Source organism: Numida meleagris, chromosome 6, assembly GCF_002078875.1.
Source record: "Numida meleagris isolate 19003 breed g44 Domestic line chromosome 6, NumMel1.0, whole genome shotgun sequence".
In the NCBI taxonomy this organism is placed as follows: Eukaryota; Metazoa; Chordata; class Aves; order Galliformes; family Numididae; genus Numida; species Numida meleagris.
The window spans coordinates 25,957,410-25,983,740 of NC_034414.1; the positions used below are offsets into that span (position 1 = coordinate 25,957,410).

The 26,331-nt window shown below is 40.3% G+C and overlaps 1 protein-coding gene across 1 annotated transcript; it reads right to left on the minus strand.

Annotated features, from left to right (window-relative positions):
* Positions 1,429–23,422, minus strand: LOC110401489 (cytosolic phospholipase A2 epsilon-like). Its single transcript, XM_021402668.1, has 20 exons — positions 23,396–23,422; positions 21,821–21,893; positions 15,414–15,550; positions 14,896–15,027; positions 13,806–13,846; positions 12,834–12,876; positions 12,420–12,483; positions 11,479–11,639; positions 11,191–11,283; positions 10,545–10,582; positions 9,748–9,904; positions 8,961–9,097; positions 8,251–8,473; positions 6,924–7,038; positions 6,115–6,252; positions 5,662–5,769; positions 4,780–4,971; positions 4,278–4,444; positions 2,648–2,831; positions 1,429–1,788 (listed from the first exon to the last, which is right to left on the minus strand). The coding sequence occupies exons 1-20, from the start codon at positions 23,420–23,422 to the stop codon at positions 1,550–1,552; spliced, it is 2,469 nt and encodes an 822-aa protein (XP_021258343.1). The 3' UTR covers positions 1,429–1,549.

The window sequence follows — 26,331 nt, forward strand, 5'->3', positions numbered from 1 at the left end:
TTGCCTCTGAGGAAAAATTCATATCAGAAACAGAAACTGCACTTCCTTCTCTGACAAATTTTCTTCACTGTTGTGTGAGTAGATTCACTTCCTAAAACACTTGAGCCTATATATTTTTTAACCAAAACAGTTCATTTTTCTTCATAATATCTAAAAAAAAAAAGTCCTAAAATGCAAAGGATTCACTTATAAAATTCTGATTAGCGGAAGAGGAAGAAATATAAGATAATTATGGTGCTATATACCCACACTCAAATGCAATGACAATTGACTAACATCCCTGCTTTGGTGGACAAGCTCTTGATTCTTTGGAATGACACACAATCACCTCCTGTGTTACAAACCCGTCTCCTGTACAGCTTGAAAAGGAGTTCTGTGTTTTGCTTATGGGTTGCTCACCAGGTTGCCCTCATCAGGTGTGTGCACGCATCATTTAGTGCATTCCCAGGAAATGATCTGGGTGTTTCTTCATCTGTTCTGTGGTAGCTGTGCTGATGTTTGATTTAAGTCAGCTTTTTTTTTTTTTTTTTTCCCCTTAGCCACTGCATTTCAATATACTTGTCAAATGACTAAGTTAATATGTGGTAATTGTAACATCTTATTTTTTACTAGCATACTTATCAGCTGTATTGCATTTTTTATAGTTGTTTAACAAGTGTGAAACAGCAAAAAAACTATTATTACCTCATTCCATTTCAACAGTGTGATTCTGTGTATATAATTACCATACACCTCACAATTCCCTCACATGCTATTTGTTTTGGTAATATTTCAACTCAGTACACCAAACAAGTTCCAGACAATGCTGAAGCAAAATTGCTTTCCAGGGAAATAACTGCAGCACACGTATGAGATCTGAGACAGAGCATGGTTGGTTGTGGAAGAAAATGGTAATAGCCTTTCAAAACAAATTCATAAGTTTGATTTAATTGATAAAAAGAGATCTCACTGAAGATCTAAAGGCCACCATCTATATATATCCATCACTCAACACAAGTCCGAAAAATTAAGTATGATATGATAACTCATGACAGTTAATGACAAAAACATATGTGAGAAACAAAACTATTATGAGGTAGAACACCATTTAATTCAAGTTATTAGAACCAACTAAAATATTTTAATTGATAACGCATGGTCACCACCTTCTATGGGCTTCACGGATTTGCTACCAGCAGTCCCAATGAAATGCTAGAATATTTTGCTTATGAAAAAATACTAATCACCGAAACAATATGAGATTGCAGAGAAGTTAAAAATATTTCCCTATCAGACACTGCTGAATTTGCATTCTGTGCGTAACAATAAGATGGTATCAACATCAGATCAGTCTGTCTTGTATCAAAATTCCTGATCAAAAATAGCAACTATTATTAGTAAACTGAACTGTGTAGCTTTGAAGTCAGTATTTCAAGTTTGGGTGTTTTTTTGTTTTGTTGGGTTTTTTTGAGAAGGCTACATGGAAAGAAATGGCACTCCCCAAGAGTGAAGTGGCTATTGCATTTGTACATAAGTTGTGATAAATACTTAGTAAGAGAGGAAATACTGTTCAACCAGTGGCCTGTGCCTGTGATACAGGCTGGCTCAGAGCCTGCTTCTTCCGAGCCACAGCCATGCGCAAGGCCTGAAGAATCATGTTCTCATTGTTCATGATGTTGTAAGTAGTCAGCTTCTGGAGTTTGTTGAAATCTTCTGCTTTCAGTGACACCTCCCTCGTTGAGTATGGAGAGCAGAAACTGGAGAGATCGACCTTGCCTTGTTCCATTTCCGCAGCACTGCGAGACATGCCTGTCAGAGGAAAAGGAGGAATTTGCATAGTCCCAGGGAATTATAGTCCTCTGATAGACTATGTCAAGAATAATTTAGGGGGATCACAGATGTGGTTGCAAGCACTAGTGCAGTCCTCTGATCTCTGAAAAATTTACTTCTGAACAAAGCCTTTTTGGAATTCATGAACAAGTGTCACTAGACATCATTCCATTGCAACTAGTACCTTCTACTGGTTGACTCATAGCATGCCATCTTAGGAATGTCATTCAAAGCCTTACCCTGTGGGTCCCAAGTAGAATATACACTAATGGTAGAAGGAATAAAGAGATGTACAGCACAGGATGAGACAGAACATCAGTTGCCTTGGAAATCATAATAAAAACAATTGCAGTGTCTAAACACTGGCCCAAAAGGACACTGTGACTGCATTTAACAAGTCTTAGTTTACATCCTGTTGTTTTCATTTCCCAGCACATACAAGCAATGCATTAAACAATCCAAGAAGAAAGCACAATGGTCCTCCTCAATAACATTCTATACCATAAACGTAATTCTTCCTAGATCTGACTGTCACAAAATACATAATTTGAAAACTATGCTTTGTTCTACACTCTTAAGTAAAATTCTGGAGATCACAAGAAGAAATAAGCTCCCATTCCTCTACTTGAGGAACACATTTCTTCTTTCTCTGAACCGCACCATAATTCAAACTGAAATTACGCACAAGATTTCACAAATAGTGTCATTCCATTTTGCAATGTATTCACTAGTAGGAACAAGCAAGCAAACAAGGGATTCTTGTATTGGGATAAAGAAGAAACACTAAGAGTCAAATCACCCATTGGGTCAATAAAATAGCTGGATAGTGTTAACTTACCAGGTGCTACATATCTTTGGAAAGTGTCATTCACTAGTGGAAAATAAAGCAGGAGAGGAGCTCCTGGGGTGTCTGCACCATCGAACATATAGCACTCTTTCAGGTTCTTCTCATCATCCTTCAACCCAAAGTTGGGAAATGGAATTCCCTGCTCTGAGAAGTAACTGCAAGCCTGTTTTAGAGGCTGGTCATTGCCCAGTAGCAGCAATATAAAAAATGGAAAACATAAACAAGATCAGGTTGTTTCTGAAGCCCAGTAATTCATGTTAAGTTGCACAAGATAACTCAATAGCACTGTAAGGTTGGAGGTAACGAGAGCACATGCAGACCCTAGTTCTCCTGTTGCCTGAGGAGTTATTTGAAAATAGACTTGACATAAAATACCTGTTATTTAGATATCAAAGAGGGTTTAAATTTGTGCCAAGGCACATCTCTAAAACTGAAGTACAATTTAGGAAGAAAGCAGGTAATTTCAAAGATTGTTATAGAGCATCATTAATTAAAGGAGAATTGAGTTAGAATTTTTTTTTTATCTGAACGCAACAAAATTTGCAATCCTAAATTTGCAGTCAAAGACAATAAGATTCACAGTCATGCTATCTGTTTATATAGCAGTGTTAACTTGTGAGTAGACTTCAACAGATTTTAGCAAGGTTTTGAAACCAGCTTCCTCATCTTAGACTTCAAGTTTTAGAAATAATGTGAAATTTCAAGCATTTTATGAGTATTAAACCTCAAAACTAAAGCACAGAGCTCATTTGTCATGATCAAACTTTGTTAAATTACCTAAGAATACACTGAAGTAACACCAGTTTGTTTGAAATAAATATTTCTGAAGATCTTCAGATTACTAGAAAGAAATGTAAGTACAAGTAACTGTATGTGCTCTTTTCCAGCTGCAGAATAGAATTTTTTTTTTTTCATCTGCCATTACCGTGTAGGAACAGCATTAAAGTATCATGCACATGAAAACAATGACAGAACCTTAACCAGAGAACTTTGCATTTTCCATGGTGCACTTCAGGGGCACGTTTACAATCACAAGTATGCATTTGGAATTCTGTCTTTTTATGTGGTGAATATCACTTTTGAAAACTATACAACCTTTTTATAATCAGATTTCAGCAAATGAGGTAAGTCCATTTGATACCTTGCTTCAGGATAACCACATTAAGAGAAAAAATGCATTCGTTGAAAAAAGATGAAAATAAAGACAAAAATTGTTCACTTGCTAGGTTGTTCTTGGACAGACAAATTATGTATATTTGAGGAAAATTCATAATAAGTTCTGCATCTAAATCAGAGAAAAAGCTTCTTCCAACTATATTTGTGCTATAAAATCTTACTTACAATTGTAATGGAAGTTGCAGCTCAACCATAACAACTTCTTTGTGCCACTCTGTACTTTATTGGTGAAGAAGAGAGCTCTGACTATTCTACTTAGAGCTCTTTCAAAAGTGAGTTTAGAAAAAATGGAGATATTCTTCCCTCTGAGAATTTCTACTCTTCTTCTAAGATTTAGAAACACTTTTATCAAGTTCCATGGATAACATTTTATGGACACCAATCCAAAAGTTGAAGACAGCAAAGGAAAAACCATTATGAAACAATGACATTTTTGACTTCTCACCAAGGTCTGCGATCCTCCAGTGTAATTTAAGTGTATGATGACATCCACTTTCCTCTCTGGTCTCATAAGGGGTGGACAGCTAGTTTCAAAAAAGAAAGCTGCGTCCACCAACTCCAAGTGCTCTGAGTGGCCTCTCAGATCATTAGGAGAGGTGTCCAGCAAAGTGTCTAAAGAGTAAAAGATTTGGAGCTATTAGTAAGCTGCAGAAAAACATCAGTGAAGTTAGAAAACAAAAGGATGGCAAGCTCCCCTCCCATTCTGGATTTTTCCATTGCTTTCAGATATCACACAGCAATTCTAAAACTTTCTTCAGCCTCTCCACTCACATTCTGTTGGTTTTTCCAAACCCATGAGCTGCACAAAACCCACGTCAGGTTTTCTGTACATGCAAAACACCACTCTAGTTATTTTAATCCCAGTAAGAACTGTCACTACTGAACACCCCCAAAATTCAACAGCTGTGATACTGGAAGTGACGCATGAGCAGCAGTGATGTCTATACCTTTCCATTTTGCAAACTGTTCATGCTGTATGTACTCATTGTGCATCTGGAAGCCCCTCAGGAAGTTGTGGTACTTGGAGACAGCAGGGCGGTCCGTCAGGATATCCCGCAGAGTCGTGGAGAGGCCACTTGTAGGAGTGAACATGCATGTAGCCATCTCATAGGGCTTCTCAGGCAAGTCTGGTTGTTCCTCTAGAGATACATGACATAAATTACATGCAGTTGAATTACAGTCACATATATATGATCAGGAACAAAGAGGAGGAAGAATCAGTGACAGAAATGTCACCCAAATCTGTTCATCATGAAATCACTGACTTCACTTGAATTTTAACATGAAGGTGCTCGTGGATGTTTTTAAGGAATGGTCTTCTAGTACAGAGCTGCCTTTCTCAGCTGGTGAGATACATCCCTAAGTTCCTTGACTTCCTTTGACCTCTACTAAATGTTGCAGTTCAGCCATATTTTGAGGGAAGGATGCACAATTTAGGGGGAGTAAAAATTGGAAAAAAACTCTCAAGCTTCCTTCTGGCTAAAAATAGAGGTGACAGGAGACCTTGGCAGAAATAATTATTTGCAAGCCTTTTAACTCAGCACCTCAGGGAACACCTTATATATTCATCCCTATCTACTTTCCATCAAGGTCTGTCTGATAGTGCCTTACCTTCCAGTATAAATTTCACCAATGCCAGTCTCAGATTAAGCAATGCACTGGCAATTCAGTAAAATCAAATCACTTTATATTCCCAGTGTCTCCTCGACTTTGAGATTGAGAGCACCACGCAGACAGAAAAATACGAAACAGAGAAATGTGAGTGCAATGATTTTATCAGAGGGGCCTGGAGGAGTAAGGTCAAAAGACAAAAGGTATTGTGGATTTACCTATTTCAGTCACTTTGTCTTGGGTCCATCTGTGCCAGAAGTCCTCTGAATTGTCAGCTGCATGCCAGGCATCCAGGAGGTTTTTGGAGAAGATACTGCTCCACATTCCTAGGAAGTGGGAGAGGTGTAATAGGCAATACTGAGGTAAACATAAGGAATTGGTTAAAAAACTGCCTTCTGCTCCTTCCACAGCTCTTTTATTTTTTTTTTTTCCTTTTTGCATTTCTATTCAGCTTTTTTTTCTTAGTCCCAGTGATAAAAACATGGGTATGTGTATGACTCTCAGGATGCATACTGAATTGAAGTGACTGAGGTATTGAGCCCTTTCTGATGCAAGCTGGTACCTCTGCTACTACATGCAAAACTACAGCTTGCTGGGGACTAATTTCCCAAATCATTTTGGGAAATGTGTTCGTATTAAATTCTTGCGACTCCCCCAGGCTGGTAAGTCACCTTGCATGAAGCAGATTCGGGACTCGGGGAGCTTCTTCATCAAGCGACCCATGAAGAACTCACTGCCAAAATCCTCTGCACGAATGAAGGCGCCGTACTTCAGGAAGCCCACCTCGTAGGGCGTGAACTCTACCCACTCTGCCAACACACATACCAACAGTGTTAGCTCCACCAGCCCAGAGGACATCATGCTGTTAAAAACAGTAACTTGAGCAAATACTGAGTGAACCTCAGCGCTCTTGGAGGTCATCTGGTTTAGCATGAACCTAAAGCAAACCCTGCTGACCACTGCCTCTCAGGTCCAGCAGGCAAAAGAAACAGTGATCACGCTTTTCCCGAGGTTGGGAAAGAATAATGTAGGAGATGAAGGAAATTTTAAGCTACTCTTTCTTTTTATCTAGCAAGTGGGATGTTTTCTTATGAAAGGTGGGCTAGAATGTGGTTTGGTTTCTATTGCATTTATTACCTTCATTCAACCATAAAAAATGTTTATTAAGTGAACTTAAAGTTTCTGGGAATTGCTTTCTTTAAGAACTGATTGTATTTCTGAGGCAGTGTCGTGGATCTAGGCTGTGTTAGTCACCTGAAGGTAATATCTAAAAATGCACACTTATGTGCCAGGAGATTCCACAAAATATTAAACTGCTGCTTTGTATCCTATGGCTGCCCAGCTATTGTTTACATCTCTGAATAGGACTTCTGGCTTGGAGGAAGAATTTAATAATATTTGTCATTATTCAGTGTCTATACCTACACTGTATCCCCTAAGTAAAAACAAAACTCTTTTCCCAGAACTGGAACATCATTACCTCTAAAATCTTTGGTAGTAACTTTGTCCTTGACATTCAAGGCAAGGTAGATGGGCAGAGGGTTCTGGCCCTGATTCACTGCCCGACGTTGATCAGAAAGCCTGTGGTAGCACTTCTGGATTTAAAAAAAAAAAGTTAGTTGATAATCAGTTCAATGAAGACATCAGCTTATAACGTCTGAATACGGAATATTATCTTAATTTCCACCTAGAGTTATCTCCATATTGCCAATAAAGAGGGCAAGAAAAAACACAAGAGAGAGAATAACTCTAGTTAGGAGAACCAGCTATGTTATGCATACAGTGTATGACACCAGGAATAAGATGCTTCAAATGCTGTTCTAGCTTTATGTTGTTAAATACAAGTGGGGAAAAAACAACAAACAACAGATCTGGCTAATTCTGCTATTATCATCTTTCATCTGTTTAACATAAGAGTTCAAGGCATGGTGTTACTGGCACTTCTAGCCAAAAACAGTCATGAAACGTATTGGAAATTGACATCCACAGAGGAAAAATCCTTGAGCTGTTCAATACCAACAGCTTATCTTTTACATAAAATGGATATCTTGAGTGTACTTCAGCCAAATGAAATTCTAGCATTTTTTTTTTGCTAGGTAGTAGCACTGAAGACAAAAATACAATGTGAAATATGATATGAAGCAGAAATACTTTTGTGGGTTTTTTTCTTTTTTCTTGCTTCAACTGGAGAAAATATAAACAACATTTACAGGATTTTAAATAAAATTTTTTTCTCCAGCTGACATCATTCTGTCAGTTTATGTGGAAAATTTTGCTTGTATAATTAAAACAGAATTAGGAAGGGGCATTCCTGTGAGATCAAATTCAAAGCAGCTGAAAACACCTGCAAAATCACTATTCCTGCAACAGTTCTGGATCTACACACTTTCTCAGCGCTAATTCACAAAGTGCAATAACTACATAAGGAGTACATCTGCAGCATGTACGATGTGTGACTACAGCTTGTGTAAATATAGCAAACATTGTAGCAGTGGAGACATAGAAGTGTGAAGCTGTAAAAAACACTTTAGAATTTCAAAATATTCTTGGACAGCTACAAAGGTTAATTAGCATGCCAGTTACTTTAGAACTAGTCTGAGCATTTCTGTGTTATATTCAGTCACATTTTAGGCTTCACCGTAGACATGTACTGCATCTCCAAGTTATTACCGCAGGAAGTGATGTTCTGCCTGCATACCAAGTATAGTGTTACTGGCCAGGTACTTCTTCCTAGGATTTTAATTTCTTGTAATGGTCATAAAGATCAAGTCACAAACTTTATGAGAAGAAAGCTGTGTAGACATTACCCCATCATTTAACATGGCTTCAATCATAAGTCCCCACAGATCTATAAAAGATGTTTTATGTCCTGCTTGGGTCCTTTGACTCAGCTCTTTGTAATAATTCCTTAGACTTCTCAAGCAAAAAGCACCCATCTTGCACTTGGCTGCTTGCTTCCGAGCTTCAATAATTATTTCTCCGAGATCCTTATGTGACCACTCAGCATCTTCATACAGTTTTGTCATGGTCCTGCAAGTAGGAAACAGGATGGGAAGGTCTAAAAATGAAGATGAAGCATTTAGAGCTGAGAGGATATACTTTGGGCACTTCTTACTTTACTAGCTTTAGGTTACTCTTCTTTTTCGAGCTTACATTGAACAGAAATGCAAGTCTATATATAATCACTTGCTCTGAATCCAATCTAAGCAGCTCCACCAGCTCCCTATGCTGTTTTGTCCAACAGTAATTAACCATAAAGGATCACTTTGCATAGGATTAAGGATTTTTGCACTACCATTAAAGTTTCAACTTTTAATTGGGGTTAAATTACTTCAGTGACACCAAAAAGTATGATGCACAACAGACATTTCATGGGTGACCCCGTCGTTCATAGACCAAAGAACAAGCAGTAACTCAGTACATCCCTTTTACCTTTTCTGAGATCTAAAGCCCAGGCAAAGCAGGGTTTTGCTTCACATAATAAGATCCAAACAATAGAATCAAAATGACTCCTCACCATGTTGTGCCAGATGAGCCACTGATGTATGAAACACAGTCCAGAACACGCAACTTTTGAAGACCCAACATGCTGCCATACATGCCTGTCAGTGCTCTTATCCCACACCCTGCTGTTGTCACAGCCACTATAGGTACCTGCTCAACACAAAACACAGGCAGAAAAGTGGCATCAAGGGACATTCACATTAAAAGAAGGCAGTCATGCAAAAGCAACATCCAGGCACATAGAGTCATAGAATCATTTAGGTTGGAAAAGACCACTAAGAGAATTTAGTCCAACCATCAACCCATCCCCACCATGCCCACTAACCATGTCCCTCAGTGCCCCATCCACACGTTTCTTGAACACCTCCAGAGAAGGTGACTCCACCACCTCCCCAGGCAGCCCATTCCAATACCTCACCAAAAATAAAATAAAAGTAAAATAAAACACATAGATTAGAGACAGAGCAACATTACTCTATGAGTTATAAGTAAAGCAAGTTGCTAGGCATCCCTGTGGAGTATACTAAAAGAATTTGTTACTTCTGGAAGGAATTTTAAGAAACACAGGCCAAACTCATTGGTTTGAAGTTCCTTTAAATGTGATCCATCACTTGAGAGTCAACTGAAAATAGAGAATTTGCTCTTCCAGACAGTCTGTTGAGCTCTGCAGCTGAGATCACCTTGGCTGCAAACAGAGCCCAGGAGAAATAGTTGCTGACAGAGGCCTTGCTCCTGTTGCCATTTCCAGGCCTAAGGGAAAGGAAGGAGAGAAATCTGCCAGCGGTGCATTTCCTAGTTACCTCATGGTCTTGTAGGTCTTCTTCCAGATGAAGAACATCTTTCAGTGCAGCAGCAACTACCTTCCTCCGATTTTGCAGGAAATTCTTTTCATCTGTGCACAAGTCAAAATCCAGGCGGGCATCTAGGTTTCTTGGCCTGAAGCACAGACCCTGGGTCCTGAGAACAGGGCACAAAAATTACATACTATTGCTTGCAGCAGTCATCCCAGTTGTGTTTGTGCATGTTTACAGATTGGTTCATGGACAGCATAATGTAATAAATGAGAAAGAGCAAAACAACAGACGGGCCTCTGCTAGTTGCCTCAGCTTCTACCAAGAATGCAAATGGGAATGAAAGACAGAACACTTCGTACTGCCCTGGTGTTGTAATGAAATTCCTACAGCAAACTTCTGGTTTTGTTTGCTCGTATAATTGATTTTTCAATTTTCAGTATTGCCTACCATATGTGCCTGTAACTAGATAACCGCTGTCAGAAGGCTCTGCAGTTGATTAGGGGAACAGCTTCCATGCCTTAGTTTTATTTTGTTTGTATTATACAGAAATATGATTTCTGTGTGGAGCTGCTCTCTCAGTCCGTGGGCATCAGTGCACAGTTCTGAAACTTGAAGGAAAAGGGACACCTGATTTAGTTATCTATCACTGAAAAAGGAGACCCTGGCAAACAAAAGCCTGCAAAGAGAAGCAGAACACAACCTCTGCTTGCAGCTGAGCCTGTGTGGCCCCCTGCTGATTTCAAATGTGTAGGTGCAAGTGACTCCCAATTGACAGCATCAGGCCTTGCTGAAAACTTACTTACCATTCATTTGCTTTTGCATACAAGTCAATTGTCCTGTCCTGGAAATCACAATACAAACACAGTAAGCACATTCAGGTCATTAATCCTGCGTCCTCCTCACCCAAACCATCTACAGGCTGAGTTTTACTGCATTTTCTGCAGAACCTGGCCAGCAATTGTCTGAGTTTTGAGATCCATAATGGGTTCCAGTGCAGTCTGGGCCAAATAGAAATGAGGCCCCTCTCTCTGCTTTCCATGGATGAACATTTAGTTTCCCTTTGTTTTCTAGGGAGCTCACTGAAAGATGGGCACGTCAGTGTTCTCTGTTTTCTCTTCTGCTTTAGACTTCCTCTCTGCAAATAATCAGTCTTAAATGTCTTATCCATTACTGTTAGTTTACATACTGCTTCGATGAATGTATTAGATATGTCCTGAGAAAATCAGTTTAAGCTCAGAACAGAGTTGAAAAGTGTGCCTGGAACCACATGCTGAACAAACAAAACCACAAATAAACATTGCATAGCTACACACAGTGAGTGACTGTTATTCTCACTTTACAAATGTAGCACGTGTCTGACTGGAACTGAATCGCTGATGTTAAAACTCATGTCACCCACCAAACTGAGCATATGTTGTACTGGATTATATAAGAAAGACCTGTTCTTACCTCTGCTATTGTTATTTTCTCTTGTATAGGAAGCAAGTTCAGAGCTAGAGTCACAGACTCATTCATATCCCTTTCATTTTGACTTGATACAGACTGAAAAAAGGGTAAAAAGTAATAATAATAGTTACACAAAAGGGGAAAAAGAGGTAAAGAGCAGTCTCCCCAGCCTCACATGCACACATTCACTTCACATCCTCTGCCTACACAGACCTGCACAACACAGACCTCAGAGGTCCCCAAACCAACACAATGTTTAGAGCCATCTGCCCGTTTTGGGTGACCACATACCCTACTGAGCCGCCTGCGCCGTGGCAGTGCCACGGTCAGCGCTGACTGATGGTGTTTGATGTAGTGGAACCTTGCTGGTGCGGCCGCACACAGGCACGAGCTCAGCGTGTGGGTCTGCAGCCCCTCGTATGAGCCATCCACTGATAGCGCAAATTTCCTCTCTGAAGAGATGACAGAACAAACATCACATCCTCATGTATGGTCTTTGTTATCTTAAAGTTAATAATACTCAGAAACACTCTATTACTGTCTCTACTTCACAACTACAGGGAAACCTCCTTCATGTCAAGAATCTGAACCCCACTGGTAGTCAGTGGGATTCAAGGTTGTTCACAACACCCTGCAAGTAAATTATGCTGAGCCTTGCTTTAAATTCTCTCAGAAAATATGCTTTTCAGAGTGAAAGTACTAGGAGGTGTCAGAGCATGATGTTTCAAAAATTGCATAGGACGTACACAGGCCTACAAGCGCAGGCTCAACAGCAGTGATGAGCTGCTTACAATGTGCAGCAGGTACCCTCAGTAATATACTGTGCCTCTCATCTTTCACCTAGTGGCATATTTTGTATTGTTACATGTAAAGAAATTTTTAAGCGTGAAATCTAAGGAGAGTCCTAATGCTTATCTTTGCCTCTGAAGACAGGAAGAACTTCAGAACTTCGAAAACTTCAGTGCTGTACGCAAACATTTTGGAAAGTTATAGCTGTCTGACAATAGGTTATTACAGGGGAAAGTATTTTGCAGGAAAACCAGACCACAGACTCTTCACACTGCACTCTGTGGTTTTGACCAATTGCAGCCTGCTCCAGAGGCCACTGATGTTGCTGAGATTTTGCCTTACATCTTAAATCATTTTAAACCGGGGAGCTCAGGGGTGAAATGCTGAGTGCTTTTGCCATAAGGTGTTCTCCAGATTTACTCCATAAATCAGTGAAGACTCACCTGTGCTATCCTTCCTCAGCCTGCCGCCGTTCACCTGCACCTCCAGACAAGCAACTTCACGGGACTGGAAGAGACAATGAGAGAAAGGGAAAAAGGTATTCCCTACTGGCTGAGCTCTGCTTTAGCCAGACCCCAGGGATGTGCTTGATCTACTCACTCCCCTACAAGGCCCAGGAAGGTGGCATTTGGCATCTGGATAAAGTGGGATGGGGAGAATCCAGGGAGGATGCTCAGCCCAGCTGTACCCAGGCAGAATGGGACAGATGGATGTCCACCTGACCTTGCTCTGTTTGGGCCTGCCCCAAAGCTAATGCCTCCGTGCTACCCTATGAAGCAGCTGCCCAGCACCACTAGTGCCAGCACTGCAGTAAGCATGGCCCTGCAGCAGGGAAGGGGGTAGGGAATAAAAATTACCACTAAAACGCCATTAGTAACAATGTTTTCAGGAGGATCCGGGCTAAAAGACAAAATGGAAAACAATCAGTTCACAACTAGCACTCTCCAAATACTTTTTTCTTTCATCATTATTCCTCTGTCTTTAAAAACCTGTCTTTGGAGAGGCAGCATGGGCAAACAGCACGAGACTCTAGCTGGACAGCAATCCAGTCTGCCTCTTACAGGCCTGAGTCTGAATGTTAAACCTGGCCTGTTCTATTTGTGAAGAGCTGCTGAGCAGAGGAGCTCCTCACTATATCAGATAGGATCATTTTCTGATGCAGTTAAGCAAATTTACAGAAATGGTAGAATTACACTATTGCCCTTTGTTGTTCAGGCTTAAACCTGGGGAGCCACAGCTGAAAAGCTAGTGAATTCATCCAACATGCCATAATAAAAAAAAAGGAAAAAAAAAATTACCATTTACCTTAAAAATCAACAGCAGCACTAGGACTGATTTACTTGCCCATTCTCTGCATTAACTGTACAGTCAGCATAAAAGCACAGTAAAAAAATATTTGTAAATTTATTCCCACCGCTAAAATTCCAAGTACCATTTTCCCACATTCTCACAACAAAGCAAACATCTGGGATCTGACAGTAAGGAGCAGGAGGGGTTTAAAACTTAAAACATCCTGCTGCACAGAACGTCCCTGCAGCCTAGGGAGCATCAGCAACCAGGGACATCTCTGTGCTCCTATTAGCGCCTGTGACAGCTCTTTAGCGTGTCCATATGCCTGGCGTGGATACACACACATCACACAGTGCCATGCACCCCTTTGTTGAATGTTGTCATACACAAGCATTTCCTGAATGCCCGAAGTTCCCATCTGTTTTATTCAGACTATGACAATGTTAGAGGGCTGCAAGTGTAAATCGATGTCTTGTACCAGAAACATTTTCTCTCTGAATTGCATTTCTCTGTCGTTCACCTATTTAAACCTTACTCACCTACTCTCCATCGTGAATTCAACCTCCAGCTCCTCTTTTCCCTGAGAAAGAAGGAAAAGAGAGTCACTACGCGCTGACTCTGCTGTGTTGAAGGACACTGTGTAGGAATCTGTGCTCTTTAGGGGACTCCTGCAAGCCAGGACCCACCTTTAGTTACCCACATGCAAGAGATTCATTTTCTTTGTGTTGTACCCATTATATTTTATGTTGCATACATTGAAAGTCATAAGAATTATGTCAGCAGGCTTCTAGCTTACACCTTGTAGGCCAAACATGAACACATCTTACAGGACCTCTTGACAGTTCCTCTGCCTTTCCACAGGCATAGATTCACTCTCACTGCTTCACAGGCCACCTGCAATTCCTCTTCCCCTGCCAGAAGCTCTCAGTGCTACCCACTAATTCTCAGCATGAGAAAGACTGAATTTCTTTAGTGCTTTTAAACCATCCTGCCCCTCTCCTGGCCTCACCCACAACCTGTATAAATGGGCCTGGTGGCACACTAACACGGTGGCATGCTTGGGTGTATCTATCATCCCAGAGAGCTCTGGAAAATTAACTTTGGTTGGGTAGAGTCCAATTGCACACTCAGTCTTCATCTTCATCTTTTGCAATCCTCCTTTGCAGGTTTTGGTGCAACTCTACGTCTCGTGGCCTTCTAGAACCAGTGTGTAGGAAGACAGCACAGAGAGCCCTTCCAAAACAGGTATCAAATCAAATTAGCACTCACTCAAGTACTTCCAGGCCTAAACATCATCATTAAAACCTCACTATGAGATTGTCTCAACGTTGCCAGAACCTTGAGCTCCAACTGCAAAGGAATGCCTAAATCTCTCAACATTTTGACATCAAGTAGAGCAACCAAGTCTGATAATGTTGGCCAACAACATCTGCAAAAGTGACATCCCAGATTCGCTGTAATTACAGGGGCAAAAGTGGTCACCAAGCCCCTGAAACAGATGGGTAAACTCAACTGGCTAAATGGACGGTAAGAAAGGGATGTATACCAAATATATGCAAGAAAAGCTGAGATAAACACATTCTCACCTAACCGTGTCCTCTTAGCTTTGTCTTTGAAATTTATCCATACCTGTGGATTCAGCTGGAAACTCAGCTGAATATTTTCTCCAAGCTGGATTTTGGAGACATCAAAGAAAACAGTGAGGAGATGGTCATCTTGAGTTACACTGTCCTCATCACAAACTTTCAGCTCCAGGATATTCTGGAAACATTAAAAAACAGACTGTATGAATTTTAATAAGAATAAGATACTACAGATAGTCCCATTTAGCTGGAAGATTTTGAGTAAGAACTTCAAGAGTGAATGCAAAGGAAACAGTGTTTTACTGTTTTACATTTCATCTCCACAGGCTCTATTGACTGTTTAGGAATAGATAGCCTAATTCATGTATTGAAAGCTAAATAACTACAAGGAAGTGTGAATACTTCATAAGAATACTCAAGAAAACCCACAGTATGTGAGGCTATGGTTCCATTTGATGTTTGGTATGAAAAGGTGAATTTTAGGCAGGTAAGAAGACATCTGGGCTTCTGTCTTCAGCCTAGTAATCAGGTGGTGGTTAGACAGTATGTGCTAACATAGCCTACCTTAACCTGGCTCTGAATCGTGAAGTGGAAGGTCTCATTCCATGTTGGGTTCTTGGTGTTGGGAATTGTTTTCGTTCGGAAATTCTGCACCGAGGCTGTTGGCAGTCTCAGGCTCACATAGCAATCAGACTGAGTTACTGTGAGAGAAAGGGAAAGTATGAAAGTAACAGATCAGTAAACCACATTTAGTACCCCATAAAATAATGAATGAATTTGTGAGTTCACAAGGCAGAATGCAAGCTGGGAGGCTGGATAAGGTGTCATTAAGTCAGTACTATACACCAAAGGTAGTAGAGAGAGTAGTAATGGCATTTGCAACACGACGGGCCAGTGAAATCTTGTCCATACTTCCCAGCACAAAGTGAGGTGACGCTGTTGCATTGCACAAGATTGCATTGTTCTTGCCTTGTTTTTTTTCAAACAGAGTCATAAAGTTCAGCTGCGAATTTGTATGTGCCCAGATAATAAGGAGGGCAGCTTTAGGGTTTTCATTTCCCTTTCCCAGGTGAAAACCTCAGCTGCAGAGTTTGGCTTCCCACATGAGCTCCTGTATGAGTGAGGGATGTTTGAGACCAAAGTTTTGGTATGAAACAGTAGTTAGTAGCTGTCTGCAGTGCTCAGATCATCATTTCCACCTGGGAATGCTTTTTGTTGTGGTCATTAAGCACTAAAAAGCAAATATGAATCATGAGATTAACAATCCTTTGGATCCATGCTCCAGAGTCAAGGATGAGCACCCTTCAGAACACAGTTTATTAGTTAGGAGCAACAAACCACACAAGTGCCAAAGATAGCAATGCAGAGTATTGCCCATAGATTTCAATCTCATCATGAGGATTATATTTTCTCTATTTTTAATGCCACCTACTCAAGCATTCCTTTAACTGCACAGCAGACACACCTTCATCTGACTACACTTAGCTTTGTCCCACTTAGTTTTACCAGTAGACTTGACTTTTGGGAAACACAGAACAATTGACATGGCCCTTAGCCATGTGTAACTGAAGAATTAGTGAAGTCAGCCTTTTCTTTCTGTGACTGCCCTGAGATTTAAGTCATTTTTGTCCGAGTAACTTTGAAAGAAAAAAGAGTAACTTTGATCAGAGTAGTTGAGGTATATACAAAAAAAAATTAAATTATAAATATACCAAAACACATAAAGAACACTCAAATTTATAGAGTCCTGGTAGCTCCCAAACTTCCATGTATATAGAGGAAAGCTTCATATGAAAATCTTTTTTTGATTGATTTTGATTCTTTTTTTTCTTATCTCCACATTGAGATTAACACAATCCCATCAGATCTCAGAGGAGGATCAGAAGGATCCACTCAAGTTTGTGAGTGATCCTGATATTGTGCTTGATCCACTCTATGTACAAATAGATGTGAGGACTGGCACTCCACTCTGCCCATCATTCACGCAGCAGAACACTACACTGCCTTACATCGAGAATCTTTTCATTTATACGTACAAGCCTCCCATTAGCAGGCACGTGCATGCAAATCATCATTATCCTAGTACATAAGCCTAAATGCCACCTGACTATAGGAGGCGATGTATAGTGATGATGATCATATGATGTACACAGCAGAACTTCCCAGTAGCAACTGGTCTCCCTTGCCTCGGCCATGACGCATGAGCAGCTGTCAAAATGTGCTTGAGGTGGCAGCCATGGTATCACCATGGGGCAATATCCTGCCAGAAGCAGGCGTGGCAGCAGGTGCTTATGAAAGCACAGTCTTCACGCAATTATTACACTAAGTTTCTAATTATCTTCCAGGATAGCTGCAGGACTGGATCTTAATTGCACTTTGCCATTAGAAAGCATTGCAACTGCATGATCCATGCTAAAAAACACCATGGTCCCAGTACCATGCTGCACCTCAGACAACAGCAGGGCACCAGCTATTCTGGCTGAAACATGAAGTTTCTCCTATTTTTGATGCTAACAGGCACAACTTCCAGCCCATCATGGACAGCAATCTGGGCATCCTCCTCCTCTTGGACTGCCTGTAAGCACTCACGTGGATGCTACCTCTAGAGGAAAGGTTTTCTTATGACTCTCAAGATATAGTTTTTCTTATTGTGCTGAAAATAACCATGTGGTCTCAAATACTGATCTGCTTGCCCAGATCATTACCGTGGTCATGGATGTCCTTCACTTGGACCATATCATGAAATATAGGCTATCACTACCTGCTAAGAAATGCATTTTTGCTCATCTAACACTGGGGAGCTGAACAGAGATGTGGCTGTGGATGAGCAGATTAGAACTGCTGTTTTCTAGAATGCAAATTATTAGATAACTTAGATCATTGAGGGTTTTTTGGTTTGTTTGGTTTTGTGTTGTTTTTTGTTGTTGTGGTTTTTGTTGTTTTTATTAATCAAAAGGACAGGGCTGCTTCTGTGGGAATAAATACCTTTGTTTCCAAGGCCCTTCACAATATAACCATCATAATTCAATCAGGCCTGGGAGAGCGTTTCCTTCCTCCAGGCTACATTTAATGTTAATCTTTGTCACCTACAACTAAACTTCATTAAAAAGCTTTCTCACACATTCAAACCTTGGCCTTCACCTTGGGTGGCACACTGCAGCTGTATCGCTGTTGTCATTTACACCCATTTTTAAAGCTATTTTTTGCTGAGATTTTACCAAATAACAACCCACACAATTTTTCTCTGTTTTCTTCCTTGTCTACATCCTCTTATTTTTTAACGAGATTTCAAGCAGCATCTAGAACAATAGGCTGTTGGTACATAATGGCAACTGCTTAAATATCACGGTGAAGTAAGTAATAAATAACAATGAAACAATAAATTAGTGCAAGAACCAAACACCAGAGGAAGTCTGGGGATTCCTGTAATAAGCATCAGATTAGACCACAGATCCTCAAACAATAATATATTTCACCAGCTGTACTTCATTTCAGAATCTCAATGACCTTTCCACAGCTTGATTTCATACATAGCAGAACTGCTACTGCAATGCCATAAAATATGTTTTAAAATAAGAAATATAAATTATACTTCATAATCTTATAAAATATTGTATCCAAAAATAACATAGGCCTTACATTTAAAAAAATCCAAAACTTGAATTTTTTCCATATTTACAAGTCTAGTAATAAATATATCAAAAAAAAATAGTCTGCCCCTCCCTCCCCACTCCCCTCACCAAGACATTCAAAAAGGATCATTATTTCATCAAGAAAATGCTCAAGAATTTACCTAACTCTATAACAGCCAAGGTCCATTTAGCCCAGTGTCTCTCTGTGTCTACTAGGATCTCTAGAATGCTTTCAGAAAGCAGATAATGATGGCGTGAAAATGTTCATCTTAGCATTTCTCTCCAGTTTCCTATTTTTAGCTTTTTGTTTAACTCTTTAACACTTAGGTTTTGTTTGTTTTTGTTTATTAGTTCTACTTAATGAATTTGTTTCTCTGCAGAATCTTTTTCTTTAGCAATTTTGTCCCTTTTTTGGGGAAGGAATTTTCATCTTGTTAGGGATGGAAATGCATTTATGATGGATTTAGGATGGATTTATGCATTTAAGTACATAAGAAGAGGGCAAACATCACACAGCACTCTCAGTCCTGACAATTTTATTTTCAGAGACTTTCTAAGCCAACCTGTGCTGCTTTTTTTTTTCTGTGAACCCGGTTAGTCTCTGTCTTGAACCTACACAAACTTTTGACATCCATGTACTGTAACAGGCTGAGCATGAAATTTGAAATTGTCCTGTTTTTAAGGTTGGGTTGGATTGGTGCACATCCAAGTCTCACCCTATTGAGGAGTCAGGATGCAGACAAGGTACACACCCAAATCTGGGAACTGGCAAGTGTTTGCTGGTCCAGGAATATTAATAATTCCTATGAGTCCTACGGGTCTGAAGAGTTAAAAAAAGTAGAAAGTAATTTAAGTCGTCTTTAATGAAAATATTATCTTATGCCCTGAACTTCCATTAAAGTCATGTAATGCCTGTTCTGTAGTTGATGCTATTGAAGTTTTGAGACTATTGTGATGGCTTGGTTTTCCCATTTCCATTTACTATCTAGGAGATGAAGCAGATAGAATGATAATGAAATTAACCTGTAGTACCCCACTGTGAGAATGTGTAATACTCATCTAATGCTTAGACAAAGCGATGCAAAGAAATAGTGCAAGGAAGGATCTTCAGAGAAGAATATAACAAAATGGGATTAACTTTATGAAAAAAGGATAAGCATGACTGGAGAGAAGCAGGAAGAGCTGATTTTAGATACTGAAATTGTTTAAGATGGCTGGAAATTAGGTGACACTTCCCATCCTGTTCGATTCAGAAACGTTTGCAGGAAAAGGAAAGCTATAAAGAAAAAAAAACGAGCTTGAAAAGGATTAATGAGAAAAAAAATCATTAGGAAAATGGTATTGTGAAGAAGTCAGTGTAGCTGGGGATGGAAGTTCATGTGCTTCTGAGTTTCCGAAGTGTGACAAATTAATCTCTAGGAAATTGTAAACATGAAAGAAAAAAATATTCCCCAGAGATACACACACAAAAAAACAGCTAAACCTTGCAGAAGTGGTGCATTTTTCATCTTAAGTCTCCCATTTATTTCTTCTCAGAGAGAGCCACGTAGTTACAAACGGAAACGTGCACTACCTTTTACATTGCCACTAACTGCTCAGATATCAGTCATTATTTTTTTAAAAATTGAATCATAGTGTTATTTGATATGGTGAAGTCTGTGTAACTGAAATATGTGACTTCTACAAGTCTGACTGTATAGCAAACTACGGGTTGAAGTGGCTTGAAAGTAATTTTTTTAGATAAACTGGAAATAAGCAGCTGTCGATCAAAACCAGACTCAGAAATCAAGTGTATGCAAGGCAGTGTCATGACTGGTACAACTCTGTAATCCTCAAAATAAGAGGCCCTGGGTACAAAGCTGAGTTTAGGGGAGAGGACGGGATTTTTGGCATTGAGTCCTCCACTCCAGGAGTGATAACAAGAGAAATCCTAGTCAAGGGAACCTAGAAGCAGTCATATAATTCTCCTTTCTTTGCCCTCCACTAAGCAGAGGCTGCAGTTCATTCAAACTCACAAAATGACTCACTCACCAGCTGGCTGCAATTCTTACCTGCGTATATCCTAGCATGCTAGTATGGATACCAAAGGACTAACTGCCCTGCCTGACAGGAGAGGCATTTATTTTATATCCAAGCATCATTTCTAACTTCTCTTCTGTATCTTGGACAGTTCTTTCAGAGATTCTCTTTGCAGGTGATGGAAGTACCCAATAAGCAAAGCATTCACCTTTACAAGCATGGTATTTATTTTGTTTGTGCCATTTTCTCTCTCTGTGGTTTGACTGACATGACCATTTTAAGCAGATAACAGCTTGGTGACATTGGTGGTGAAATGCTTGTTACCCTGTTTTGTAGACAACATCCAGTACAAGTTTCACAGTGTAAAGCAAAATATCCTCAGCCTGGAGAGCCTGTGCTGCTCCGGACCCCAGGTCATGCCCTGTAAACATCACAGCCATCCAAACCTCTCCTTTGGGTAGAGGTGGGGGCTGGAGGAACTTCCCCATACCTGCAAGCAGAAATGCTCAACCAACTCAGCACCTGGCCTGGGCACTAAAAATTTTTACTGTTCAGAAGGAGAGCAGCAAAATGCAGGGAACTCCCTTCAGAATAAAAATAGTTTGAAACCAAAAGCAAAATGTGTTGGTCTAGATGAGGAAAAGGCAGAGAGTAAATTCAATAAGCTCATTATCATGCAGATGACTTAATAGGATGTGATTATCTGGGAATATATCGAAGGGCCCTGTTTATCCACACCTCTTTCTTTCATTTCAGAGCCCTAGAGTGTGGTTTTAGCTGTAGCAAGAGATTTCACTCCAGCCTTTAAATGAACTTCATCTACACAACTCCTAAATACATCCAGGGATGGCGACTCCACCACTTCCCTGGGCACTCTGTTCCAATGCCTAACCACACCTTTCCAAGAAAGATGAGTCTACAAGAGATGTCAAAATTCCAGTCTCAAGCACACACAAAATATTTTGTGCTATGGACAGGATGGACATTACTAAGAAGGAACCATAGAAAGAAGTGCCCTCATCTAAATTTCTTCATACGCTATTTCCTCCGAATAAATATCCTTTCTTTGTTTCACAATTGAATCTACATTTTATGTATTCTGTGCAAAAAGATCTGAACTACATAGAGCTGGTGGCTGGACCTCAGTATTTTGCTGACAAAAATCTAAGAATGAATAATATGAACTATGCTACTTCATCATACCACAGTCTCTCTGCCTCTCTCCTTTTATAAATGCTCTGTGATGTTTTCCACACTTCGTTATGTTTCAGGTAGCTTTACAAGCATACATATACTCCATAAGTATATGAAGATACTCACACAAGTCTGCTTTCCTGGCATTTTTCATCCGTATGATTTTTACGGTGAGTAAGTTGCATGGAGAGGGTTCCGTCTGCAGAAGAGCATACAAAATACATGGGATTAGCACGCAGAGAGAAAGAACAGAAGCACAGTCAAATATAGTGTTGAATTAAATGTTTCAATACCAACCACTTAAAACATTTCTAGACTGAGGTTCTTCTTCCTTGGGCATCATCTTCTCTGTCTTCCCAGTAGGTTTACAGCCAGGTGTGGCCGAAGACCCCAGATATACACTCAGCCACAGATGAAATCTCCATTGCCCTCCATTTTCCATTCTGAGGAAACTTGTGGAACTCCTCAGGTTGTGGTGGTTGACTGACTCTTACAACCCAACCACAGAAAAATAGCGAGGCTCGCTGTGTTATTAATACAACTGATATACATCTTGGTCTGTGCAAATGCAAAGAATATCATACAGATCTACTTCATTTCACAACAAATAGTGGCCAATCTAGCAGAGCAGGAAGTAGTAATGATATTGTGATGTTGTGACATTGCGTGTCAGCTGGTATATAGCCATATAACTCCACTGTTATGTTTGACGTAGACCGGCATTAGCTCTCACAAAATGAGGACCTGAAAAATGTCTTCCAGGAACCCATTCCAAACTTCTCAGAACGGGGCACTGAAAGCAACAATTCTGTCATTATTTCTCTCAGAATAATTCATCTTATCCAATATTCCTTTATGCAACATCACAGGAAAGTATCATTGGAAGTCATGATAAACCACATATACCTAGGTGGTTATCAAAAGATGTTTAACAAACCTGCCAGGAAACTGGCTTGATTTTGTCAAGCAACATGTGGACATACATGATACTTAACCAAAAGTACAGGGGGCTGAAGGTGAGGTGGTTTGCTCCTTAGATAATTCTCTTTTAAAAAAGAATGAATGGAGAAAAAAAAAAAAAACCTGCAATTTTAACACTGAAGCAACCAAAGAAAACAAACACCAACAGCAAAAAAAAAAAAAAAAAATAGGAACAAGAAAAAAGAGACTGTAGCAATGTAACAAACGTATAGGAGAGCTCATGAACATTACTCCTTAAGCAGGGACTATCACTGCCACAAATATGTAGATCCACATACAGCAACGAAAGCCTTCTGTGTCACCATTCATTTCCTAGCACCCCCAGATTCCCACAATTTCTAAGAGAGGCCACATTTAACACCTTACATAATACCAACTTTCTGGCTTTTCCTCTGCACTCATTCACATTAGTTACAACTCTTCAGTGGGTTGTTTTGCCAGATCCAATTGGATGGGAGTGAAAGACAGCAAGAGAATATAAATTGGGCATTTACAAAATATAATACAATTACTACTGCTTGAAAGCCCTTACATTTCTCAAAGCAAAAAAATCAAAGCGGGCACAAAACCCAGATAGAAGCCACTCATTGCTCTCAGCTCAGGTGCTGAAGAAGGAATCTCAGAGCTGAAGATACAGAGCAATGCTTCTAAAGTAGGCCCCCTCTGCTGCTAAAGTTGCGTGGACAGCTCATCCCAGAGCCTCCTTTTCCCTTTCCTTACCTGGCTTGTGCTGTAAAACACCCCCATTGTAGTCTTCCCCACGTTCAAACCAGGTGTGAAACGCGGCAGCGGGTGGGTACAGAGGAGCACCCAAAGCTTCTGGTGCTTTAAGCTGCCTGGAGCAGACAGGCAGGTGTGTGGATGTCTGACTCAGCTCCCGCCTCACCCCAACCACCAGCCCTTGAGCAACCCCCAGCTCCTCCTCCTTGCTGCTGGCAGGTGACACACAGACACCCCAGCAGAAGGATACTCTTCCCAGTGCAGTTAGAGTGGCGTCAACGCCTAGCAAGGATCTTCCCTTCGCAGGTCTTCAGGAGGCCACAGAGATCTTGCATGCCATAGGGCTGTCAGGATGCATCTCCCTGTGCAAAATCAGCTGGCACCAGCAAGGGTCTGTCCAGCTGCACATGGCTTGTTTGGCCCAGAACTTCCAAACAAATCATTGCGCAGGCAAAAGAGTTTGTGTAGCTTTTTATTGCCTGTGGGAGTAGGTGGGTATTTGCTTAAAGACATATGTGAAAGATGACTTTTCATCCCTACCTCAGCTTCCATGGTGCTCTCAGGCAGTAAGCTGTCTTTTAGCGAAGTGGTTACTGCAGTGAAAAACATTGCATGAAAATTCCCAAATCAGCTGTTGAGACTGCAAGAGAATTTCCATGATAGAGGCAAAGCTTCGAAGGCTTACTCACTTTCTCAAAAGTTTTTACTTTGTGCATCTAAATTAAAGAGCGTAAATGAATGATCTCAAAGAGAATATATTTGGATGATATCACTTCAAATTAACATTACTTATTCTTCCTGTTCTAGCATAATCTTATAAATGCAGGGACATAAAACCTCGTTCTGTAGGGTGCTGTTAGCATCACGTGAGCTCATCCCTGTGCTCAGAGTGAATACATTGCAGATAATGAAATGGAAGGCTTACTTAAAAAACAAAAACAACTTCCTTGCTATTATGAAATTTAATTTAAAAAATGAACCAAAATTTAATTTCACTTTGCAATGAGATGAGAATTGATTAAGGTAATTGTACAGATATTATATAATTTGAATTCAAAAAAACATTTGACATTCAAATATACTCTAACATAAGAACTGGATGCAACAAATATCATCCAGACGAATGTTAAACAGATGAAGGATGGATGACAGACCACAAGAAGCAGCAGTCAAAGGAAATAATCCCCAAAAGGTTGCAAACAGTTCAGTTTTAAGTCTATTGCAGGCTTTATCAGTTTTATCTGGAAAAAAAACATTCTGGGCACTCTAGATGATATTGACACAGCGGGAAGATACAGGGAAGAACCATGGAGCAACCTGAGAGCAGAGGAACTCCCTCAGAGACAGAAAGGCAAGTTTCCTATCAGCAGGACACAATGCAGAAGTACCCCAAGGCTGACTTGGGAAGTAGCACAGTTACGTCTTTGCTGCAGTTCGTCATAGTTACTTAGAAGATGGACTAATTAGCCCTGCTGAAAAAGTTAGTTAATGAGGCTCAGGCTGTGTCATGCACCTATCTGGCTTTTTTCTCTCCTGTTGTTGTTTTCCCTGTAAAATAGACAGAAAGAGCTTTGACCCTGCTCCGTTTCATTTCCCCCCAAAAGGCCTAGAAACCATGAGTCAAACCAAAGATATCTGGGAAAGATCCAGAGGAATCCCTCAAGATTCTAGTGTTCTGAACCTGAAACACAATTACAGTTGCCTCACAATATGCAGGGCTAATAATCTCAATTTCAACATGCAATACTGCACCTGGAAATAGGGTTACACCACATCCTTAGAAGTGTTGCACTAGCATAAACAAAATGAACACTCTCGTGGGTGAAAAACATAGCCCAGTCCCCATCTTCCACCATCCAAATTGCTCTGGATGTGCCATCAGCTGTTTGTCCCATAGCACAGAAGACTTTTTGTCCCATTTCCTAGAACTTTGTTCCATAAAATCACATTTGTCATTTCAGAGCATAATCAAGACTCTCCTGATCTCAACAGCTGTCCTACCCTGGAGAGTTTGTCTGATATTCATAACAATAGTAAAACTCTTTTATTACCAAAAGTGAGACAATCTCAAGCATTATTTGAGCTGCTGTGAACAATCTCTTCATGTATGGGGCTCTGGGCAGCCTGGTCCAGTATCAAATATGGAAGTTGGCGGCCCTGCCTGCGGCAGGGGGGTTGGAGCTTGATGATCCTTGAGGTCCCTTCCAATCCAAGCCATTCTATGATTCTGTGATCACAGTGTAGAGCTGCTGTTGTGAAAGACAGTTTGTGATCTACCCATTGTAGAACTGGGAGAAGATTGCCTCTGGCAACTAGCTTCCCCCAGAAGACCGTTAGGATTTTTGACAATGGGGAATCACTCTTTCAGCACAATCTCTACAAAAGACTGTTTGCAGGAAAGCACTGAGCAGCTACAAAAACTATGTCTCTAAGACTGCTCAAAAGGTCTTCTTGCACTGCTGTATTCTGATGCACCAGCTATCAGCCACTTCCCATCCTCTGAAACGTTGAAAGATGGACTGTTGACAGGAACAGTCAAGGCAGGTGAAGATGAGAGACAGGACAGGCAGCAACTCCAAGAGAAGAATCAAAGGAGTTGGGAAACATGGCAACTACTTAGGCTGAATATGAGTGATTCTGCAAATAGCATTTTAAAGGACAATTATGACAGTATGAAACAATTATGACCTAATTCGGAGTTGTTTGTGTTTTCTTTTAATAGATAGTCAAAGCTTTATAGATTATTTATTTTAACACTGGTAGTAACTTGAAAAAAAAAAAGCTTATTTTCAAAGGCTAGTGAAGAAAGCCGGTTGAATTTAAAAAAAATCTCATAGTAAACAATCACATCAGAGATGAAAAACTTCAGAGTGTTAATGATTAAGATAAGCAAGACCAACACAATCAATAAGCTATCGATCAGAGAGATTCTAGTT